General features: G+C 38.8%; 1 protein-coding gene across 3 annotated transcripts in view; it reads left to right on the forward strand.

Annotated features, from left to right (window-relative positions):
* The first annotated feature begins 292 nt into the window (after positions 1–292).
* Positions 293–21000, forward strand: part of SGCE (sarcoglycan epsilon) — a 33251-nt gene continuing 12543 nt past the window's right edge. The window contains exons 1-5 of one of the 3 annotated variants that reach the window (XM_075746158.1): positions 293–509; positions 13615–13737; positions 15352–15509; positions 18675–18747; positions 19591–19789. In XM_075746158.1, coding sequence (XP_075602273.1) covers positions 368–509; positions 13615–13737; positions 15352–15509; positions 18675–18747; positions 19591–19789 — 695 coding nt within the window. In that variant the 5' untranslated portion in view covers positions 293–367. Of the gene's footprint in view, positions 510–13614; positions 13738–14801; positions 14925–15351; positions 15510–18674; positions 18748–19590; positions 19790–21000 lie in introns of those variants that run through there. The other 2 variants (XM_075746157.1, XM_075746159.1) reach the window with 2 other exon arrangements.

Raw genomic sequence — 21000 nt, forward strand, 5'->3', positions numbered from 1 at the left:
TGCACTGCTGGCCTGAAGCGAAAGCGGCCAAGCCCCGCCACAGGCTGTGTCCGCCTCTCCACTAAGGTAGCGCCGAACCCCGGCAAGGCAAGGCAGGCATCCAACCCTGCCAGGGGCCCACAGGCCAGCCTGCCTCCGCCTTCAGGGGAAGCGATCCTGCCAAGAACCCAACAACAGGCAACTAACTTATTCACCCCTCCGTCCCCGGGTCCCCCCAACATGGCGCCCACGGCCGGGGTGCGGCGGGCGGCTCCTCCCGGCATGCCCCGCGGGGCAGCCGCGGTGCCTGGAGACCGCTGGCGGGGCGGGGCAGGGAGGATGCTGCGGCCGCCGCGGGGCGAGGCGGTGGCACGGCACGGTGCGGAGGATGCGGCGGCGGTGGTGGCGGCGGCAGCAGCAGCAGCAGCAGGAGCAGCAGCAGCAGGCGGAGGAGCGGGGAGCGATGCGGTGCTGCGCGGCGGGGCCCTGGCCGCACAGCGGGGGCGCCCTCACCACCCTCCTGCTGACAGGTCGGTCACGGCGGCGTTTCACCGCGGCAAGCGGGCACGGGCCTTGCTGGCAGCCGCCGGCCTGCGCCGCGGTGCCCCCCGGTGTCCCCCTCTCTTGTGGTATTCGTGTCCCCTCCCGGCGGCGCCGCTCCCTCCCCGCATTGCCCTCAGGCTGCGGCTCTGTCCGCCCGCCTTTCCCCACCACTCCGTACCCCCATCGGTGCGGGGTCTGAGCCGCCCCGGCTTCCCCCCCCCCCACCCCCCGGCTCCAGCAGCTTCCCGACGAGGCGGAGGGCACCCCGAAGACGGCGCAGGGATGGCGGCCTGCCCGCCCCTCGCCTCTGCCCCTGCGGAGAGGACCTCCGCAGCGCGCCCCTCTCAGCGCGGCGCCTGGAGGGGAGCGCCCCGAGCCCGGAGGGGCCCCGAGCTGGGGGAGCCCGGCTGTGGCGGGGGCGGCCGGGGCTGGGACGAGGCCTCGCGGTGTGGGAGCGGGTTTGCCGGCAGGGCGCGGCAGCGAGGCCTGGCTGAGAGTCGCTGGATGGAGGGGGCGACTCCCCGCCCGGGGACAGGGCCGGGCCGGGCGGCAGCGCCCGCCGCTCTCCTCCCCTCCCTCGGCCTGACGTCTGGTGCCTGTCCCCGAGGACTGGGCTATTTTGAGTACAGGGGTATCTCTCGTATCTCCCCCCCCCCCCCCCCCCCCGACAAATTATTTCCCACCTTGACCGCTTAATCCAACTGTGTCAGAATTAAGACTGCAGAAGAAGACTTAATCCTGCTCCCTAATGCATGTAAATAATAGCTGTCATGCAGTCGGCAGGTTTCACACCCACAAGGTTCTTCACAGTGAAATACTTCAAACGGGTAACACTCAGTAGCAGCCCAGCCATAGGAGTGTTTTTGTGAGACTGTTGCTACCCCAAGAGCAAGTTAACAGCAAGAAATCTATTTCTTTAGGTTATTTTGTGGTCTGAGAGGTTGGTGGTATGTCTTCTGAAAGCTAACAATCTGCTCAATATCTTCTCAAATAATATCTAGGTACAGTTCTAATACTTCTTTAACTATATGGCCATACTTGTCATAGGATACTGACAGCAGACGTGGCATGAGGCATTGGAAATATTAAAGATACATTTAGCACCTAAGCATTAATTTGTTCAATGTGAGGATAAAACTTTGCATTTGTGAGATGCAGGATGCTGCTTTCTCCTTATGTGGAAATTCTTCCTGCCTCTTCTGCCTCCCTCTCCTAAGACCAGTTGTGGGATAGCAACCAAGAAAGAACTAGGACAGTCTTAGGGTAAGCTTTCAATATCAACTAAGATATTAGGTTTAAAAAAGTTCAGCTGAAATGAGCTTGTAGAAGCTGAGTTGTGAGCTTAATCCACAAGTCCCTTCCAGGCTACGTGGCAAGGGAAGAAGGCTTAGGTTTTTTAGTGTTAGCTTTTCCACTTCAAATTCAGACCTTTTTAAGCTTGGTTCAGTTGGATTTCATTAGTTGCAACAGCAGAATACATGGTTTGAGACTGATGTAAAAAAGGAAGCATGAACTTCAGTTAAGTTCTTTTAAGAGGTAACTATGTAAAATTTATTCTTCATCAAGATGGGATTTCGTAGTATGTTCCTGGTCTGAATTCAGGTACAAGACAGTTGAACTGAGCTTACCTCAGTTCCCTCCCATCCCCCTTAAGCAAGAAAAAAACCCCAAACCACCCCAAATAAACCCCATTGTTTTCATGGTAGCATTTTCCTGCTTTTCCAGAGCTTGACATCTCGACTATGAACATGTGAAAGAACTTTCGGCCTTGTCTGCTGGCTCGGATGAGCCACAGCCCTGCATGAAAATCCTTTGTTTGGAATCCTGTTCTTAAGTAGACTCTACAGTATTGAAGCATTACTTAACCAGGCAAAAGACATCTTACAGACGAAATGGAACATGAGACGTAGCACAAGATCTGTAAATAATTTGAGTTCTCTTCTACTAATAGAGATTAGGTTTTCCCATTTCTGTTGTGGCACTTTATCTACAGAAGAAACTTGGCTTACACTTTGCAGTTCTTAAAGATGTATGAAACATACACTTAAAGGCTTTTTGGAGGAGGCTGCTTGCTGTCAGAAGTCCAGGTTGTTGTCGTCTGTGTTGTCCCCCTCCCAGTCCTCCCTACCCTCCCCATGGCAAAATGTTAACTCAAAATCCAGGGATTTCAAGAGATTGAAGAGTTTAAAGGCTATAACAGTGATTTCAGAAGTTTAACATTTGCATCTGGGTGGCTAATACAGTACTCAGATTGAAGGCACTGACTCAAGCACTAGCTGATTATCATTTTCTGCACGAAAAAATGGGACTTGACATTATTGTGAGAAGTGACATTTTGTGTTAAGCATTTCTAATACAAACTAGGTAGTTCTTTGACTTTAGCTTCACAGTTACAGACATAGTAGAAGTTTACTAGATTAAACTAGTAGATATGTCTGCCATATTAGAATTTGGCAGACCAATGAATTGCCCCCATATTCTGCTTCTACAAGAGAGTGGTCATCAAAATGTTGTTTGAATCACTGTAGCCATTTTGTGGTTGTTGCCGTGTATTTCTACACTTAAAAGAATTGATTGTCATTGCCCATGTTGTCCCTGGAACTCCCGTTTCATCCTGTGAGTAGGGAGTTGTAGAGCAATGGAGTCATATTCCCCCTTCCCTATAAAGGGGTCAAAATGGGGAAGGAGCTCATTAGTTCTCACTTCGGAAGCTATGATATTGCTGTCATGTTAATTTGTCATAAAACTGCATTGCTGCCAGAAAACATTCTCGTACCTTTCTGCAGCTAGGCATTTTTCACTGCTTCCCTTCTGGGCACTGTGAATTGGGTCATCTGGCTGAAAACTAGTCCACCCACAAACAAAAATGGTTCACTGAAATCAATTCACTGACCAGGACTGGTACAGGATCACTTATACTGGTGTATGCTAGGTGGCCAAGAATGTGCTGAGTATTCCCCCTTTCAGCAGGGCTGCAAGCATACACTAGTTTAAAGTAACTGTGAAATCATGGGCTAGGACAGGTATTCAGGAGACTGAAGTGGATCCTTGCACTTGTCCCACTGTTCACAGCAGAAGTGCCATTGGCGACACTCTGCTGCTCAGCTGCGCCCTGCAGAGGGAGGCAGGACATTTCATGGATGATCTAGTGTTTTCAAGCTAATACCATAGGATATCTGCCCTTTTTCTCTTTTGTGTGTGCAACCATAAGGGCAAAGAAACAGGTTTCTTCATACAGGGCTCCAAATCTCTGCCTGTGAAGATGCTACCTGTCAAGTCTTTGTACTAATCTGACCCAGATCAATAAATAAAATCTGTTGTCAATGAGTACTTGCTTGAATAAGTAATTATAGGAGGGAAATGCTAGCCATTCCATTAGTATGCTTTTTATTACGGAAGCACATTATTTATAGGTGGTATAGCTTACATGGAGACATCTTAGAGATCCTGAAGTCAGATGATAAGAAGTCAGCTTTATACCAGGAATTTATCTTCTAGACATGACTTTTAGTGTATAAAGAGAGGCTTAATTTTGTTCCTTAATGTTTTTAGATTTGGTTAGCAGTTCGCTAAAGTACTTCAGGAGTTACAGTCACCAAAGTAAACCTCTTTCTTTAGAAGAAAGATTCTTTCCAGTCAAACTAAGAAGAAAGAATTTCAAATCTACACAAGAATATTTATTTTGGTACAGCTTTTGGGCTCTTCTTGAAAAGATACTGATAAATTTATAGCAGGCACTATCAGTGTCGAGTGCCTTCTTTTGGCAGAGCTCTAGAGGGAAGGAGGGAGTTGCTGGTTTTGATTACTTCCACAGGAATTTGAAAGATACAGAAGAGCCAAGAAACCAGAGAACACATACTACTTTCCCTCCTAATCAGTTGAACTGCTTTTCAAGCAAGTAGTAGCAAGAACTAGTAGAACCAAGAAGTGCTCTAATCTGAGAAGAGTTTTTACATGTCTGTCTTGCTGAAGTGTTTTCAATGTGAAACAGGGTGCTACAGATTGAGAGCTGAAAGTATGGATTTCAGTATTCGGGGATAAGTATTGCTGTCTTGGAATTAGCATGAGCATGTTATATAGGTCAAAAGTATACATTGTTTTGTTAACAGCAGTTACGGTGCTCATTATGTAATAAAAAAAATTGTTTATGTAAACATAGACTGTGTCTAAACATTGTTACAATTGCAACACAAACCACTAGAATGTCTTTTAAATGCAGATTATTTTTAGTGGCAATCCAAGCCATGCAGATGATAAGTTAGAAAGAACAATCTCGTGATCAGACAGAAACCTCAGTGTCTTGAAATCTATGATTTTCCTAAATTCCGTTAGTCTTTTAAATCAATTGCCACCTCAGAAATTTGGAATGTAATTGCAGGGATACTCTGATAATTCCTGTCAAGAGATGATAGAAATGTAGGGGGCATCCTGGAATAGCAGGATGACCTAGCCATACCCCTTGGTTACACCAGGGGGCTTGGGCTGGACTGCAGGAACTAGCGGTGTTTTCCTCGCCTTCATGGAAAAACTAATTAATTTGGTTCTCTTGTCAGGCCTGCAGTAGGAGGGAGGATGGTGGTGGGTAAATGTTACTATTAATACAGCACAAAGTTTTTGTTCTCCCCGTACTTAATTTGCAGCATTCTCAAGAATGCAAATGCCAAAGTTTCACAGTGAGACTGACAAAACGCCTTATTCAGTTACTTTTCTCGAATGATCTTGGAGAAATATTCTGATGTTACAGTAATCAATGGGTGGCACAGAAACAGGTGGAAAACCATTACCTACTGAACAAAGATGAGTAAGTATAGAGCTTAGAGACATTTCTGTGTTTGATTTGAACTTTTACACAGTTATAATAAATGGAGTGCAGAGGGACCTGAGCAATCCACAGTGGAGAGCTAACACAATTCTTATTTCTTATGTTGTAGTTGTCATTAGAGAGGACCTTATCTGCTAGAAAATGTCCAATCTCAATGTGAATTTCCACTGAGAGAATCCGCTTTAATTCATAGTAAATTTCTACACTGATAGTTTCCTTATGATGTACTGCATATTAGGTAAGAGAAGGGGGGTGCAGAGGTTGGAAGAGGAGGGAGTGTAGGTGATGGTGTGACTTCTGCCTCGTCTCGTGGATGATGTGAACAAGTGGGCAAGTATCTGTGCGGACACCAGTGGTTCCTCAGTAACTGCCTGGGTACAAGCTCTGATTTGAGCTGTGGGCTAAGCACCTCGATGCAGGTGATTCCCTCTTGACCGATGTTTTCTTTCGACTCGGTGGTGTCAGTTTCTAACTGTCCTGCTCCGTGGTTCTCCCATCAGAAATCTATGCCATGTATGGACCTGTGCTTCCAGTTCAGGATGGAGGAAGGACTCTGAGCCAGATGAGATACACGGTAGAGGAGTGCAAGGGTAGTTTTTTAGAGCAGGGTTGCATGCTAAGAGGTAGTGGAAGCGTGGCCCAAGGTCCTGGTCTGTGGCATGAAAGTAATAAGCATGTGTTTAGGTCAGGTCCCAGGTGAAGGTGGAGGTGTGGGAGAGAGGGGAGATGCTGGCTTTTGAGAGCTGGAGCTGTGTGCTGCATGGGCTTGAGGTCCTCCTTCAAAGAAGCAATAAGGAGGATAGGTAAGGGGGCAGGATGTTAGAGTGCAGTAAAGGAATGGGGAAGGTGAAGTTGGTCCAGGATACTTAGATCCTTCTTTGATTGTGAGGTGGGCAGACATTGTAGTGGGTATCTTCTCTGTTAAATATTCTGCTGTTAAATATTAATACTCGAAACCTTTGCATAAAACCTATGCAAATGTAATTAAAGGGAAAAACAGTGTAAAGTAATATAAATATAATTTATAAAATAATACAAATATAATTAAAGAATAATATTAAAGAAAAAGAAAAATATTAATTTAAGGAAAATAAAATATTAATTGAAGAAAAATATAATTAAAGAAAAGAAAAAAGAAAACACTGTAGCAGTACTTCCCCTGGGCATGTTCAAGCCCCAGGCACAGAGCTGTGCGTTGCTCCTGCTGTTAGAAGCACTGGTGGGTGCTCCAGTAACTGTGGCAGCGTGTAACAAACTGAAGAGCCTGACACTATTAACATTTTTTCCAGCATGCGTACAAGGCTGATCGAATTAATTCTAAACTGTCTCTTTGATAAAATGCATAGTTTGAATCCCTGCATTCTGTAGTATAAGGCCTCTTTTGTCATCCTTTAATCGTATTCACAGATCTTCCCTGAACTTTCTTCATGTTGTCACTATGCTCCTTGAAGGCTCTATGTAAGTACTAGACATGGCATTTGAACAGTAATCATATCTGTGTCAAGTACAAAAATAAAATCACCCTGTTCCTCCTTGATGTTGCTGTTTACATATCAGCCATTCTAACCAGTTTTCTGCTGAAAGCTTCTGTTTATCCAGTTATTACCTGACGTATGTCCCTAGTTTTTTATCAGAGTTCAGCATCCCTGATGTGCACGCTCTGTGGTGCACATATGGCATGCCGCCTTTGTTCCTGGGTATGCATTTACATTTTGTTCTGTTGAAGTGCACATCACTGATCCCCTTTTTACCAAACAGTGCAGACTGTTCTGTGTTAGTAGCATGTCATCTCCATTGTCTGTCAATCTCCTAGCCTTTGTTTTTACCTGCAGATTTTATCAGTGTATATTATACATCCAGGTCATTTTATATATATAGTCAAATTACATAAGGCCAATGCCAGAACCTTGTGAGGCCCACAGCTATCTCGTATCAAATTAACTGTCCAGTAGTCCTATTTTCTTGCTTGAGACTGCTGTTTCTGTGGTGAAAGCTGTGGAATAGGTAGTGTGCTCCTGAACTGTTTCATTTCACACCTGTCATTTGAAGTCAAATAGATGGTGATATATATTTATAGTAAAACATCACACTGTAAACTCTAGGATCTGAGAACAGGCACACTAGTTCCTTTTCCAGTTCCCCTGCGAAATGCAGTGTAGGGTGCAGAGGTGGACAGGTAAACTCTTTGATCCCACAGCTAAATCTAGCACAACTTGTGAACCTAAATCAAAGACACTTACTGATCATTTATATTAAAAAAACATATCTTGGAACCTGTCTTTTTTTGTTGTTTTGTTCCATTTAAATATGCTAGAATGATTTTTTCTATCTAGTTTCTCAATGAAGGTGCTAGGTGATATACTGTATATCTAAGGGTAACGTCATTATTGCTGTCTTTATTAGAAAAAACTTGTGGGCTCATCAAAAGTGTCTGAAAATATGCATTAAATCCTTATTGACTGTGATAAGTATAATACTCTTCTCCATTTAATAATTCAGTAATCAAATCTTGTATTACTTGTTTTGCTTGGTGCTGGTTTATAGCTGACAAGCTTCTGATTGCCCAGCTCAGCCTGTTGAAATAGTGGAACATTTTTACTTTACCTTTTCGGAATTTCTTGAGTGTTCCAAGTATTACAGAAAATTTACACCAAAGGTCGTATGCAGTACTAAGTTGGATAATCCCTAGGATGGTATTCTATTAAGACTTGCAGTGTATGCAGATCAGTTCAGTAGGGAGAAAGTTGGCCGTCTTGCAAGACAGATGTAAAACAGTGGATGTGAATACTACCTTTTTCTAAAATCAGATCCTTTGTGTATATTGAAAATCTAAAGAAACTTAACAGAAATTCCTAATTTAGAAATGTTACTGTGTTGGTATGGTAATTTGAACACATAATTTTTTAATTACACTTAATCTTCAATGCAATTTTAGGTATTTTGTGTAAATTATCCTTAAGAAATGGCTGGCTCACATGCCATAGGTTATTTGTGTATCTTGACTACTACTTAAGCCAGATTTGTTGGAGCTCCTAGATTCTGTTTGGAGAATGCGATATCAGTAATGTAATAGCCAACCAGTGTAACTATGTCAGCAGAAGTTTCCACAGATGTTTAAGCTTCTAATGTAAATGGTATTTGCATACTTGGAGTGTTTGCCAGCAAGTGTTCATTTCTTCCTGCAAACTGGTGTATCTGTATGCAAGTACTGCTACTTGATGTTTCTGATATCACTACTTTTATAAGGAAGTTAAGATGCTAACCTGATAACATCTCTTAGCTGGGGTTTGACATGAGTTCTTGCTCCCAAACTGTTTCAAAAGAAAGACTATTTATTATGGTCACTTTCCCTTTCCTAGCATCTGGCTGCAATTCCTTCCCTCTGCACTCTCAGTTGGCATGTAACTATACAAACAGCTGATATCCTTATTATTCATCACAGAAGAAAGGGAACAAAAGAACAAAAAGTGGGAAGTGAGGAGGGAGCTTTCTCAGGCAGTTCTGCTACTGGTGAAATGGAGTCTTTCTGTCAGCTCCCCAGCTGCTTTCCATCTCCTGTAATCATTTGCTCCTCACCACATTTAAACTTTCTTGCACCTCCAGCTGCACTGATCCAGCTGTTTTCAGGCTGTGTTCCAGCTGCGTGGGATGAAGACAACCATTTTTAACTGGTTCTTTTTTCAAAATTGATTGCTGGTTATGCCTGCAAGGCAATCAGCCCCATGTGTCTTTATACAAGCAAAGCATCTTTACGTAAGCAAAGCTGTGCTCTTGGTTATATTACTGTCCCTACTTTGGCCAAAATACACTATGCCAGTGAAAGTAACTTTAGATATGTCTTTGCCTGTATACGAGGTTTTACCATTGCAAATATATTTATCAGAGAATGCTCTTTATTATCAGTACAATTATGTCAACAGAAGTGTCTGCAGAGGTTTACACATTTAATGTAAACTTAGTTTATTTGGAAAAAAGAGTGTTAAAAAGGTGACTGTCAGAAAGATTATTATATGTTTATATATTCAAATCAAATGCCACCATTTTTTTTAACCTGAGGTTCCTAAACTCTGACTAAAACCAAGACCTGATTTAGAAGGCATCTGATCCCATCTGATACTTGGTTTGTGGGAGTCTATTGATCTGACTAATTTTTTTTTTTTGCATTTGTTTTATTCTGAAAAGCTTTTTTGTTAAGCCCTACTGATGGCAATAATGGAACAGTTAACTGGACGACTAAGCAAGCCCACAGTTATATTATCAGCAGAATAAAGGCTGTTGAGAAGAATGGTGAGTTTAGGTTGTAAATTTAAATCCCATGTTGGTTCAGTCAAATCTGCTTTTAATATTACTCTTGCTTTTTCAGTCATGTACTTGTTTTAGGAATAAGGTGCTATTTCAAGGTAAGTAATTTGGAAAATTTTACATTTCTTCAATCTTTTAAACATTCACAGACCTGTGTGTCTTTGTGACTCTTCCCCAACTTTTCCTGTTCCTATAGCTTTGCTTGAAATAACGGCTGTGTGTATACCTAATATTGCACATTTTCTTATCACGGCTGGTTGCTTGGAGATACCTTTGCTTAATACAATAACTTGTCTGTAACAATTTAAAAAAATCTTTTTATGTACATATGTAAAAACACTGTTTACTGTCATTTATGCAAGTACACGTAGAATATTTTAGCTAGTGTACACTAGCTGAGAAAAGGCTTTGCACTGATTGCTTGTCCAGGCAAGCAATCTAGACAGGCCCCCAAATCAAATTATTTCTGGGATTGTGCTTCATCTGCTACAAATCAGTGGGGAGAGAACCCATTGAAATTTCCAGAAGAAATTTCCAGGTGGATTTTTTTTTCTGAAGATCATCAACATACAGGCTTCAACCAACATGGTAAATCTGAAATTTCTGGAGACGGGGGTCACCTGTATCTGATAACAGGCTCTGGGCTGGAGGCTGATGTAATCCTAGCGGAATTCATGGCTGTGCCCATGTTCAAGACCTACAAGAAGGAACAACTGGGACAGTTTCTGTATATGTTTCAAAAAGTGATGCATGTTTTCCAGCCTTCAGTTCCCAGTTAATCTACTTCTTTCCCAATCTCCAGAACTTCAAACCTTTCTGCACAGATATATCTTGAAATATACAGGAAGTCCTCCAAGGGATCTGGAAACAAGAAAGGAGAAAACAGTGCTGTTGAGATAGCTGATACTGTCTTTTTTTCTGGCAGGGATCTGTTGTGATCCTATGTAGTGAAGATTTTTGATTTTCCATGGTTAGTTTTACAGAAGCCTTTCACAGCCCCCGAGATTTTGATCTACCACAGGGAATTTGCCCAGGCAATTCACATCTGGCAGTCTGCTGTATTAGATTACTATCTAGAAGTTGGTAAGTATATTTAATTTCATCCCTAGATCACCTAGATGATTACACATTCATCTCCTGTCTCAGGCAGTCTTATGAAAATAATTGTGGGTTTTAAACGCTTCTGAAGAAAATAGCATTTGACTTGTTTCATTATTGAAAAGCAGTGATTGCTGTAGTGGGCTGAAGACTCATCATTTTCCTTCTGATTTCAAAGGAGCTTCATAGGGGAAAAAGAAGAGAGCTTCTCTGACAAGGAGGGCGAGAACTTTCAAATTCTTAATCTCCATACTTGTGTCATTACAATGTGTTTGTCATTACAAGATAAAATAAGTTTGTGGGTTTTTTCTTTCTGAGAGGCATTAAAAATGACTTCCACAAAGATCACTCTCTTGTATCTGCATGAAACCCTTATTGGTATGCTTACTTCAGCAACAGAGAACATCTTGTTACCGGGAATGGGCAGGCATTTAGTGGTGGCGATAGATTTCCTCTAACAAACAAAAGAAATATGTTATATGGGGTTTTTTCAGTAGCTGCTGATTGTATTATCCTTCCTTCTTTCTAAAACTATTTCTTAATGAGGAAATATACACTACTTTTTCATTGTTCTTCCTGTTTGAAATGGATTTTCAGTGGAGAGTCTAAGCATAAGAAATGGAAAAATTGATTTTTTTTTAATATATATTTGAAGCATTTTTGGCCAGCCACCATACATTTGTCAGCTTTTCTGCTCAGTGTTATAAATTACCTTTTCAGCTTTTCTTGAAAATATTTTAAAAGAAATTAGCTTCCTTGCTCTATTTACTGCTCAGTCACAGAAGTGAGTGCAAAAGTTTTTTGGGTCACCAATTTACTAATTTTAATTATACAAATCAAATAGCTATGTTACTGTACTTTAGTCTACATAATTAAAATTACAGTAACTGGCTTATTAACATAAAATTGTAATTAACTATGTAAATTTCAGGATCTAGTTTAATTTTGTCTTTAAGGTAAAATTATTAGAAAGAGACTCCATCCAGTACTGTGTTAAAAGTGGTTTCCAAAAGTGGGAAAAAGCAACTACTGTGGAATTTGATCAATAGTGTATCCAGAGCTTGAGACTATTAATTCTGCAGTATATCAGGCTCGAAGAGTGGGAAGTATGTAACTAAATGTGGAGGTCTACATTACTGATGTCTGCATCTCCTCTCAGCTGCCTCTGCAGTCAGTGGAGATCTAGTCAGTGTAGTTTGGAATCTAGGACATGATTCATCTCATTTTACAGGAGAAATCAAATTAATCAACCCCTAGAAGCGTCTGTTTCTTCTCCACTGACTATAAAAGGAGCCTGACTAACTCAGTGGTGGATGTTGTTTCTGTAGGCATCTAAAATTAGGTGAGATAGATTCCACACGGAGTACGTGGTGCAAGGGATGGAATGTCTGTGATTAATGCCTAATTAGCAGTTCCTTTTTAAGCAGATCTCAAGTAAGAAAGTTGGTATAATGATAAGGCTGGAGAAATTATACTAGAATTAGAAAATTACATGAACTTGATCCACATTTCAAATGTATCTTGCTTCTTAATCCAAGTGTTGAAGTTAGCCCTTTTATATTTTAGGTGATACGAGTTTGTTACAAGGACTCTGAAGTCTCTTTTGGAGGCACTCTGTCTTATGACACTACCCTCATGGTGTATGGCCTATAATCTTTGTTCGGAGATGTGACTTCTCATAAAGTTCTTTTCAGTTTAGCAAGCAAGGCAGGTAGCTGTGTGTCTCTGTATCTGTGACTCTATTTACCACTTGTGTAATTTTCATCTCATTGACAAAAATTATCAGCAAAGATTGATTCTTTCAGGGTATTGACTTAAAATTGAATGCTGATATGGAAAAGTAGTATGACCTACAGTGTGTCCTGTTAAGACACCATGAGAAATACCTGTTAGATCAGTATTCTCCATTTATAATTAAATTTTTAAACTTGTCAGTAAAGTGATTTCTTATCCATTTAATGTATTGTAATGATTTTTGTATTCTTCTAATTCATTAAAATGTGAATATCTTACTGTGTCAGATGTGTTATACCTAAATAAGATTTGCTTTATCGACTAAATTTGTAACTAACTACCTAAAAAATAGCATACTGCTTTTACATATGGTGGGGGTTCTGAATTAAGTTTCCTTTAGGTTTTTAATCTTGAGTACTGTAAAATAGAGCTTTATTTTTTTGTTTGGAATCAGTGACACTTGACTGGTCTATACTTGTCCAAGTCCTTCTGGTTTATTCTTCAATACAAGCACATCTTCCATAATGAGCTCTAACCAGATTTTTAGGTGTACATTATCTGAACTTGCTGGTCTAAGAAAGGTTAGCTTTAAGAACTTGTAGAAATCCTCCGCTGAAGTGAATTGCTTTGTCCTTTTCTGCACAAGAATTAAAAAATCTACCATTTCCTTTCAGGGAGGAATCAGTACCATTGATTGGCAGAGTTGCTCTGTATTTCTCATGTTACTTATTTTTATGTAAAATATCAAGAAAACACAATTGTAGCATTCAGTTAATGCATTTTTATTCATGTAATATTGCAAATAAACCAGCTATAAAATTACAATAGCCTCCATAATTTTTTTTTTTTTAAATTGCAATAAAAATAAAAAGCTCGGGCAACTCCGGAAATCCTAACATAGCTGGTTTTGTTTATTGCCATGTTGGAAGAGATCCTGTTGGGCAAAGAGGGGCTTTGCTCTGCGTTCTGTTCTTAAATCTATGTAACCTTTTTAAAAACTTATTAACAGGTATCTAATATTCGTTGCTTTCCTGCTCCCAGATTGCCCATGGTGCTGTTGAAATGCATGCTGTATTATCTAGAGCATGTCTCATTTTTGCTTTTTTCTGTCTCTTATCTTTCCTTCTGCTTTTCAGTGTACACGATTCTGTCTAAGGTGCACTCTGATCGGAATGTATACCCTTCTGCTGGAGTTCTTTTTGTTCATGTTTTGGAGAGAGAGTACTTTAAGGGGGAATTTCCTCCTTACCCAAAGCCTGGTATGGGATGCTAAGATATTATATGCTTCCATATTATATAAAAATGTAGAAAAAAAAGTTTTAAAATACTCACGTCTTTTTAGCATACCTTACAGTTCTGCATATAACATACAAAAGACAGTTCTTAGTTGCTGTTGAAATATCTGCAAATGAACTAAAATATGTGATCCTGCAAGTTTAAAAGGTTCTGGTTTGTGATCATTGTTTATGAAAATATGCATATAATTGTGTATTGTGAAAAATATACTTTATAATATTGTTTGGGAAGGTGTAATAACACATTATATATCTGAAATTAGGAAGTATACCTTTTTTCCACTTTCACATTAAATATGAAATTGTGGAAGTTTAATAATTATGTCTGTTAAAAATGCCACTTATCACTGTTTCAGACGTAGTATGTATCAAGCTATGTGAAGGAGCACTTTGAAAGAATGTAATAAACTTGAGACAAAATAGAAGATAAGTTCAAGTACGAGACTACATAATGATGTTTTCTTTCATTTAAAACAAATGCTCCTTTGGATTCAGCCTTCTTTCTATATTTAGGAACGGTTTAATGTTAGTAAGGAGTTTGTTTTTAGAGAAGGAGCTGTGATTTCCCAAGTATGATGTTTTGACATTACCTAAGGCAAACCTGAAGGATTGATCATTGGCAGGTTAGAATATGTATAAGCAATCCGGGGGGGAGGGGGAAGAGAAAGAGAGAACATTGTGCCCCACGTGCTTATCAACAATAAAAAGGAATAATAAATATATAAATATATCCTATTTATATAAACATCACTATCCTATTTTCCTATAAAAATAGGAAAAACCTATAATAAATGTACAGTACACACATAGTCAAAACCTGTTTCATTAATAAGCTTTTGAATTGATTTGAGAATACTGTTTTCAAAACTTACTTTAAAGAAAAAATAAGCTTCTGTTAGCATTGGTTACATTTTCTCATTAATAAAATGAGATGTTTCGAAATTTTCCTCTCCTTGAAAAATGGATGTTTCTCCTGACATGTATACCTGAGTCTTCATTTCATCTAACAGGGACTGGCAGAGTGAATTTGTTCTCTAAAGAAAAACTACTGCCAGGCTGTTGGTGCTGAAGACCTGTATGTTTATCCTGATGCTAAGAGAAGCTTTCAGACATTGATGAGTACACAGCCACTCCACAGTAAGCCCGCCCAGGTACATTGGGTCTCCAAAGCATTATTAAAACCATACATAAAAGAAGGGGTTTGGGGGAATTAAAGGACTGAGACCTTTGCGCTTTTGCTTCAATTCTATGTGGAGCTGAGCTCTCAAAATCAGACCTACTATTTAATGAGTTAGCCAGGACTCTAAGAAGTACAAGTACATTCATCTCTGCAGTTGGTTACACTTTTCAGATATGAATTTCTTAATATTTACAAAAGCTGAATAGGAGTTCACAGATTTCTGATATGGTGAAGGTTAGCAATTTTTTTGCCCTTTTTTTCTTTTTTTTTTTCTTTTTTTTTCTTTTTGGAAATGTTTAAAAGACATAACTTGGAAGACAGAATAAGGTTTTCTAACGAAAACATTGATGTGTATAGTATTTTCTTGTAAATACTCTAATATAATTTTTCTTGTCTAGGTGAAATAAGTAATGATCCTATAACATTTAATACCAACTTAATGGGTTACCCTGACAGACCTGGATGGCTGCGCTATATACAAAGGACACCGTACAGTGATGGAGTGCTGTATGGCTCACCAACTGTAGAAAATGTGGGCAAACCAACCATCATTGAGGTATTTTCTTTTAAAGGTTCAAAAAGATTTGTTTTGTTTTACAGTGTAAGATTCAGAATTTCATCAAGCATTGCTTCTTGTTTTAAAAAGTCAATTACAATTAAAAAATAAAGGATTATAAGGCAGGGACAAGGACTTGTGGCATTAACATTTTCTCTTGGGTACCATTGTATCCTCTTCAGAGAGAAAGCCAAGTTGTATGACACTTCATATTTTACTTTTAAGGTATAACTAGTGAATAGCAATAACCATTTGAGTTTATTATTCCTAGATGAAATACCTTTAAATTCTTGCCTGTCATCTTTCTAAGAGGCATTTCGTTTCAGTAAATTATGAATATATTAAAGTTGTATTCAAAATATGGGGGGGGGAGAAACTTGGTAAATAACTGTACTTGAAGAATATCTTTATTCTGAACTTTGTAACATTCTACCCTAAATATGGGTCACACTTTTCCTCACTGGAAAATATACCGCTCAGTCAAAAAACAGTTTTTGGGTTGGTTGGTTTGTTTTGTTCTAAATTAATTTTCATCAAATATTATCTGGTTCGTTATTCATGTTTATTGATAGATTTAATTTTAATTAGCACTTACATGTATTTAATTCTGTTCTTGTAAGTGTGACAATGACAAAACCCACTGCTTTATTTTTAACAATTAGCTATCCAAATGTTTAAAAGCGCCAATTATTCACTGAGCAGCAATTGAAAGGGCAAAAAGACTATATTTTCTGCCATGCATATCACAGACAGCACACTGAATCAGACACTGTGTGGCTCACCGTGTTAAGGAAAATCTGCTCATTAACTTGCTCCAGCCATTTTGCTGTTTCAGCAGTATATTTGTCTTGATGAGTTGCTTTTTTTCTAAATTGCATTCGATAGAGTTCTTCCTCAAGAATGACATCTCTAAATGTAGTTATACTGTAGATAATTTCACCCGTGCTTAATTCTGTATACATGATTCAGTTTTGATTTCAGCAGGACTAATTACATCTGTAAAATCAATTGTGCAGATGTACTTGCAGACTCCACTTAGCTTTCTGTGGAGGGAACTGTTATTTGAAATTACCCTTTTTTTAAATGGCATGTGCTTTTAAATTCTAGGATCTATATCAAGACCTCCATTATAAGCATGACCCCAAGCCTATATTTGAACTAATCTTTCCTAGCATACAAATTAATTCATTGCAGACCCCTCTCAGTTGTAGGTTTTAAATTAATTTTGTAGTACGTGAGGAGGGCGGATTGCGTTTGATTGACTTCCTAGTGCCATCTGAGAGGAGTGGTTGCATATTCTTGGCCTGAATATAACTTCCATCATCTTGTAATTCCTAAGGTGATGTCATGGGTAGGTCAATTAATAGGAGGAGACCTCATGATTAGAAAAGGGGGGGGGATTGGAACTAGATGATTTTTAAGGTCACTTCCAACCCAAACTGTTCTATGAGTGTATGATTATGCATAGCACTGCAGTAGAGTGGGTAACATTCTTGAGCTCAAGCTCCTTTGAAAGCTGCACAAAGAGGGTTTGTGTTTGAATGAATATTCAGTCCAAAGGCAATCTCCGCCACTGTCAGGATTTCTTGGTACAGGTGCATGGTCCACACTGGAGACTCACAGCTGGAGTGCAGGCTCAGAGTGGTTCCTGTATAGAGTTTGTACAACCAGAGTTAGCTTTTCTGAGTATTAATTTTTAAACTACTATTGAAACACCCCTTTGAAAAATTAACAGAATCGAGGATTTGAAAAATCTCAGGAATTTATTTTCTATTAGTTTTATAATGAAATTGCTACATTACATAAGACATAATTGTGTCAGGTAAGCTTTTCCCTCTACACTTCAATGAACCTGCAGAAGATATTCCACAGCATTTTTCCTTTTAATTTAAATCCCTTAGAAGTGCAACATCTATTACTTGTGTTTGTTTAACAATCAATGTCACAATGCTTTGTAGCTCTCTTTGCTGAGAAGCAACATAGTTCTGTCACTATTGCCGCTCCTCTGCCTCTCCTTTGTCTCTGAAATGAATGAACTAAAGTCTAAAATTAGGAAGAAAGCTAGTCTTTTCCTATTTGGTTTATGACAAATTTATCACCTTTCAGGAAAAAAAAAAGTAGAGAAAATAATACATAATTATACTGATATCCAGCCTCATTCTGTATTTCTTATGAATGAGCACTTAATCACATTACAACTTCAGAGTACAGTCACCACTGAGGAGTAACCACTTGGAGCGTTTCAGGCATCCTGTACATTTAAACTATTAGATTGGTATCCTTCCGTAATTTGATCATGAATCATAGAATCCTTTAGGTTGGAAAAAAGACCTTTAAGATCATCAAGTCCAACTGTTAACCTAGCACTGCCAGTCCACCACTAAGCCATGTCCCTACGCACCACTTCTACACATCTTTTAAATACATCCAGGGATGGTGACTCAACCACTTCTCTGGGCAGCCTGTTCCAATGCTTGATAACTCTGGCATAAGCTTCCAAAAATTAGAGTTATGAATGTTGCATCTACCTACTAGTTGTCAGTTCCCCTACAGTTACAGATTCCATGATTTTTTTTAAGAAACTACTTGTGTTGGAGCAATGTTTGTGAATCCATTCATGGAGTATGACTTCAGTGAGTCTAGAGCTAAAACTAAATCCCAAAGATTAGAGTTGCTGGGAGCCCAAAACTCTTTCCTTTAAATACCTCCATCTATCTGGTTTAGTTCCCTAGGAGCTATCAATGGATGTAGATCATACAGTATTGGTGGAGAGTGGAAGGGGAAATGGAGAAAGCAGTCTTTACTTGTGGTTGTTCTTAAATCAAAGATAGCAGAAAAGAAAGAATACACATGTATGGCAGAACACTCTTATCTGGACCAAAATATATCTATTCACATATATCCCTTGGATAATTGTATTTGGCTATAGGCTGGTCAAGAAAATTTCAGTATCCTGACTTGAAGGTAGTCTGCATCAACTAAATCAATCATCTTTTCAAATTTTATGTTAATGAATGAATGTTCATACATTTCAAAATACGGAGGCAAAGCATTTAAAAGGTATTTATCGATTATCAATTTAATTTTCATTGATGTCTCATTTACCTGATTTTCATATTTGCATTGTTGTTCTGCAGTCATATCTTTTTTTTTTTTAAATTCTAGATCACTGCATATAACAGGCGTACCTTTGAGACAGCAAGACATAATTTGATCATTAATATAATGTCAGCAGAAGGTACGTACAGAAGATTGCTTCTTGTGCTTTGAACTGAATAAGCAAAAACATCTTATGGGCTCCTATTCTTTTAAGATTAAAAAATTAATGTAAAATAGTTGTCTGGTGTTCAAGCCAAATGTGGGGGCACAAAGGGGAAATAGGAGAATTTTCCCTCTTTTGATTTAATTTGTTATTTTTACCTAAATTATTTAGGTAAGGTATATAGGTAAGGCTATTATTCCTCATTCATTAAAAAAAAAAAAAGTTTGCTTTTTTATAATCAATTTAAATTTTTTTCCTGTTTTTTCAAATGGACCTTACATGAAGGACTTAGGACTTTACTCTCTGCGTGGTGTTTAGTTTGTTTAGCTTTGCCTGTTCTTTATGCAGAGAACAATCGTATAGGCAGATTCAGAAAGCAACAGATTATGGCGTACATGGACATTTCAATTAAAAAAATTTGAATAGTTTATGTCTTTTAAAATTAGTTCTCTTCATCATGTTTATATATTTATAATCTGGAGTATTGCAGGTTGGAATCCATTGTCACCGCAGATCGGATTTGCATGAATGTCATTTTATCTGTTTAATGAAGATCTATCAGCTGAGACTCTTGTTCTCTAGTCTGCTTCATCTCCCAGTTGCTTTATAAATAGCCAATGGTTTTCAGCTTAAGTAACAGCTAATAGTACTAACTATTTAATTAAACATAATCATTAGGTTCAAAATGAGCTAGTTCAAATACAACATTTTTTGAAAGGTGTATCAATCTTAAAGTGATATTACATTAATCATTACTTCAAATTCTTTGTTATGGAGCCTTTGTTTAAAGGAAAACTCTTCCTTTTTCATCACAACTAGATTTTCCTTTACCATATCAAGCGGAGTTCTTCATAAGGAATATGAATGTAGAGGAAATGTTGGCAAGTGAAGTTCTTGGCGACTTTCTTGGAGCAGTGAAAAATGTGTGGCAGCCGGAACGTTTGAATGCCATAAACATTACTTCAGCCCTCGACAGAGGAGGGAGAGTTCCACTCCCTATTAATGACATGAAGGAGGGGTAAGCACGTGTGTCAGTCTAATATTTTTGCTTTACTCCTTTTTTTTATTTTTTAATTACTGAAAAGCTTAGTATTTTTTCAGCATTTCTAGAAACTTTGCAATTGCTTTTTTGTATTTTGGATATCCAGATTGGTAGTAGATATGAAAAGTTTACTGATATTCTGAGCCCCCATTATACCGTGGGTTTATCATGTTAGATACCATTTCAACAGGCGACAGTTCCTATTTATTGATTTTACAATCCAAAGATTACTAATAAATTCCATTAATTATAAAACAGTGGGTAGTAAACATGCTTATTTTGTAATTCCAAAGCAGTCCCTCAACATACTTTTCAAGTATTCAATAGTTCCCAATTCACATAACTCAAAATTTTGAAACAAGGTGTGCTAGAGCATAAGTTACAAAGACACTTAGATTTCTAAGAGCATTTAGCGTGTAACTGTGTCATTTGTAGCTGTATTCTTACTTAGTGACATTTAGTTATGATGTGCTTCATGAGCACCGTGGACTTTCAGCTGGAAGTGATAAACTGAGGTATCTGGGGAATTTCGTTTGCTGAGTGTAAACAGCAGGAATACACTATTTCCAGTTGTGATTCAGAACCGTAAATTCTGTTCTGAAATATGATACTTCAATTAGAAAGCCATAAGGATTCAGTGTTTTCAAAATAGGGTTGTGGTAGTGCTTTTCCCTGACAAAAATAAAAATGTCTAGTTATTTTCAGCTATTTTGTGTCAAATAATATCTAAGGAAGGGGTGAGGGTTCAAAATCTGAGATGTGTGCAGAAAATATTGTTGTTTCAGAGCCCTTTTGTGCATCTGGAGTTTCTGAGCGCATCTAAAGAAGGAAAGCAACTTCCATACTAGCCAGAGTAATAGCAGAACCACTTAACATAAGCAGCTACATATCAAATATTTAGTCAGATAATGCCTTATATACCGAACAGCAACAATGACCTAATTTATGTTTCGGAATCCATTGATGCCTGCTGCAGCAGACTGTATTTTCCAGCAGCATTCTACATATCTAAATATGAAAATAAATAATACAATTAGTGCAGTAGCTCTTGTTTTGTTTACTGTGATGCTAAATGAAGTATTAAATTTACATTTGGCTTTCAGTATTCGGCAAATTTTGTTGGCAGTGCATAGCTACAGTGTAGAATCTTTTAGGAGAAGCTGGGGATTTTGGCAGCTTCATATTAG

The sequence above is a fragment of the Balearica regulorum genome, chromosome 2 (genome assembly GCF_011004875.1).
Source record: "Balearica regulorum gibbericeps isolate bBalReg1 chromosome 2, bBalReg1.pri, whole genome shotgun sequence".
Lineage (NCBI taxonomy): Eukaryota > Metazoa > Chordata > Aves > Gruiformes > Gruidae > Balearica > Balearica regulorum.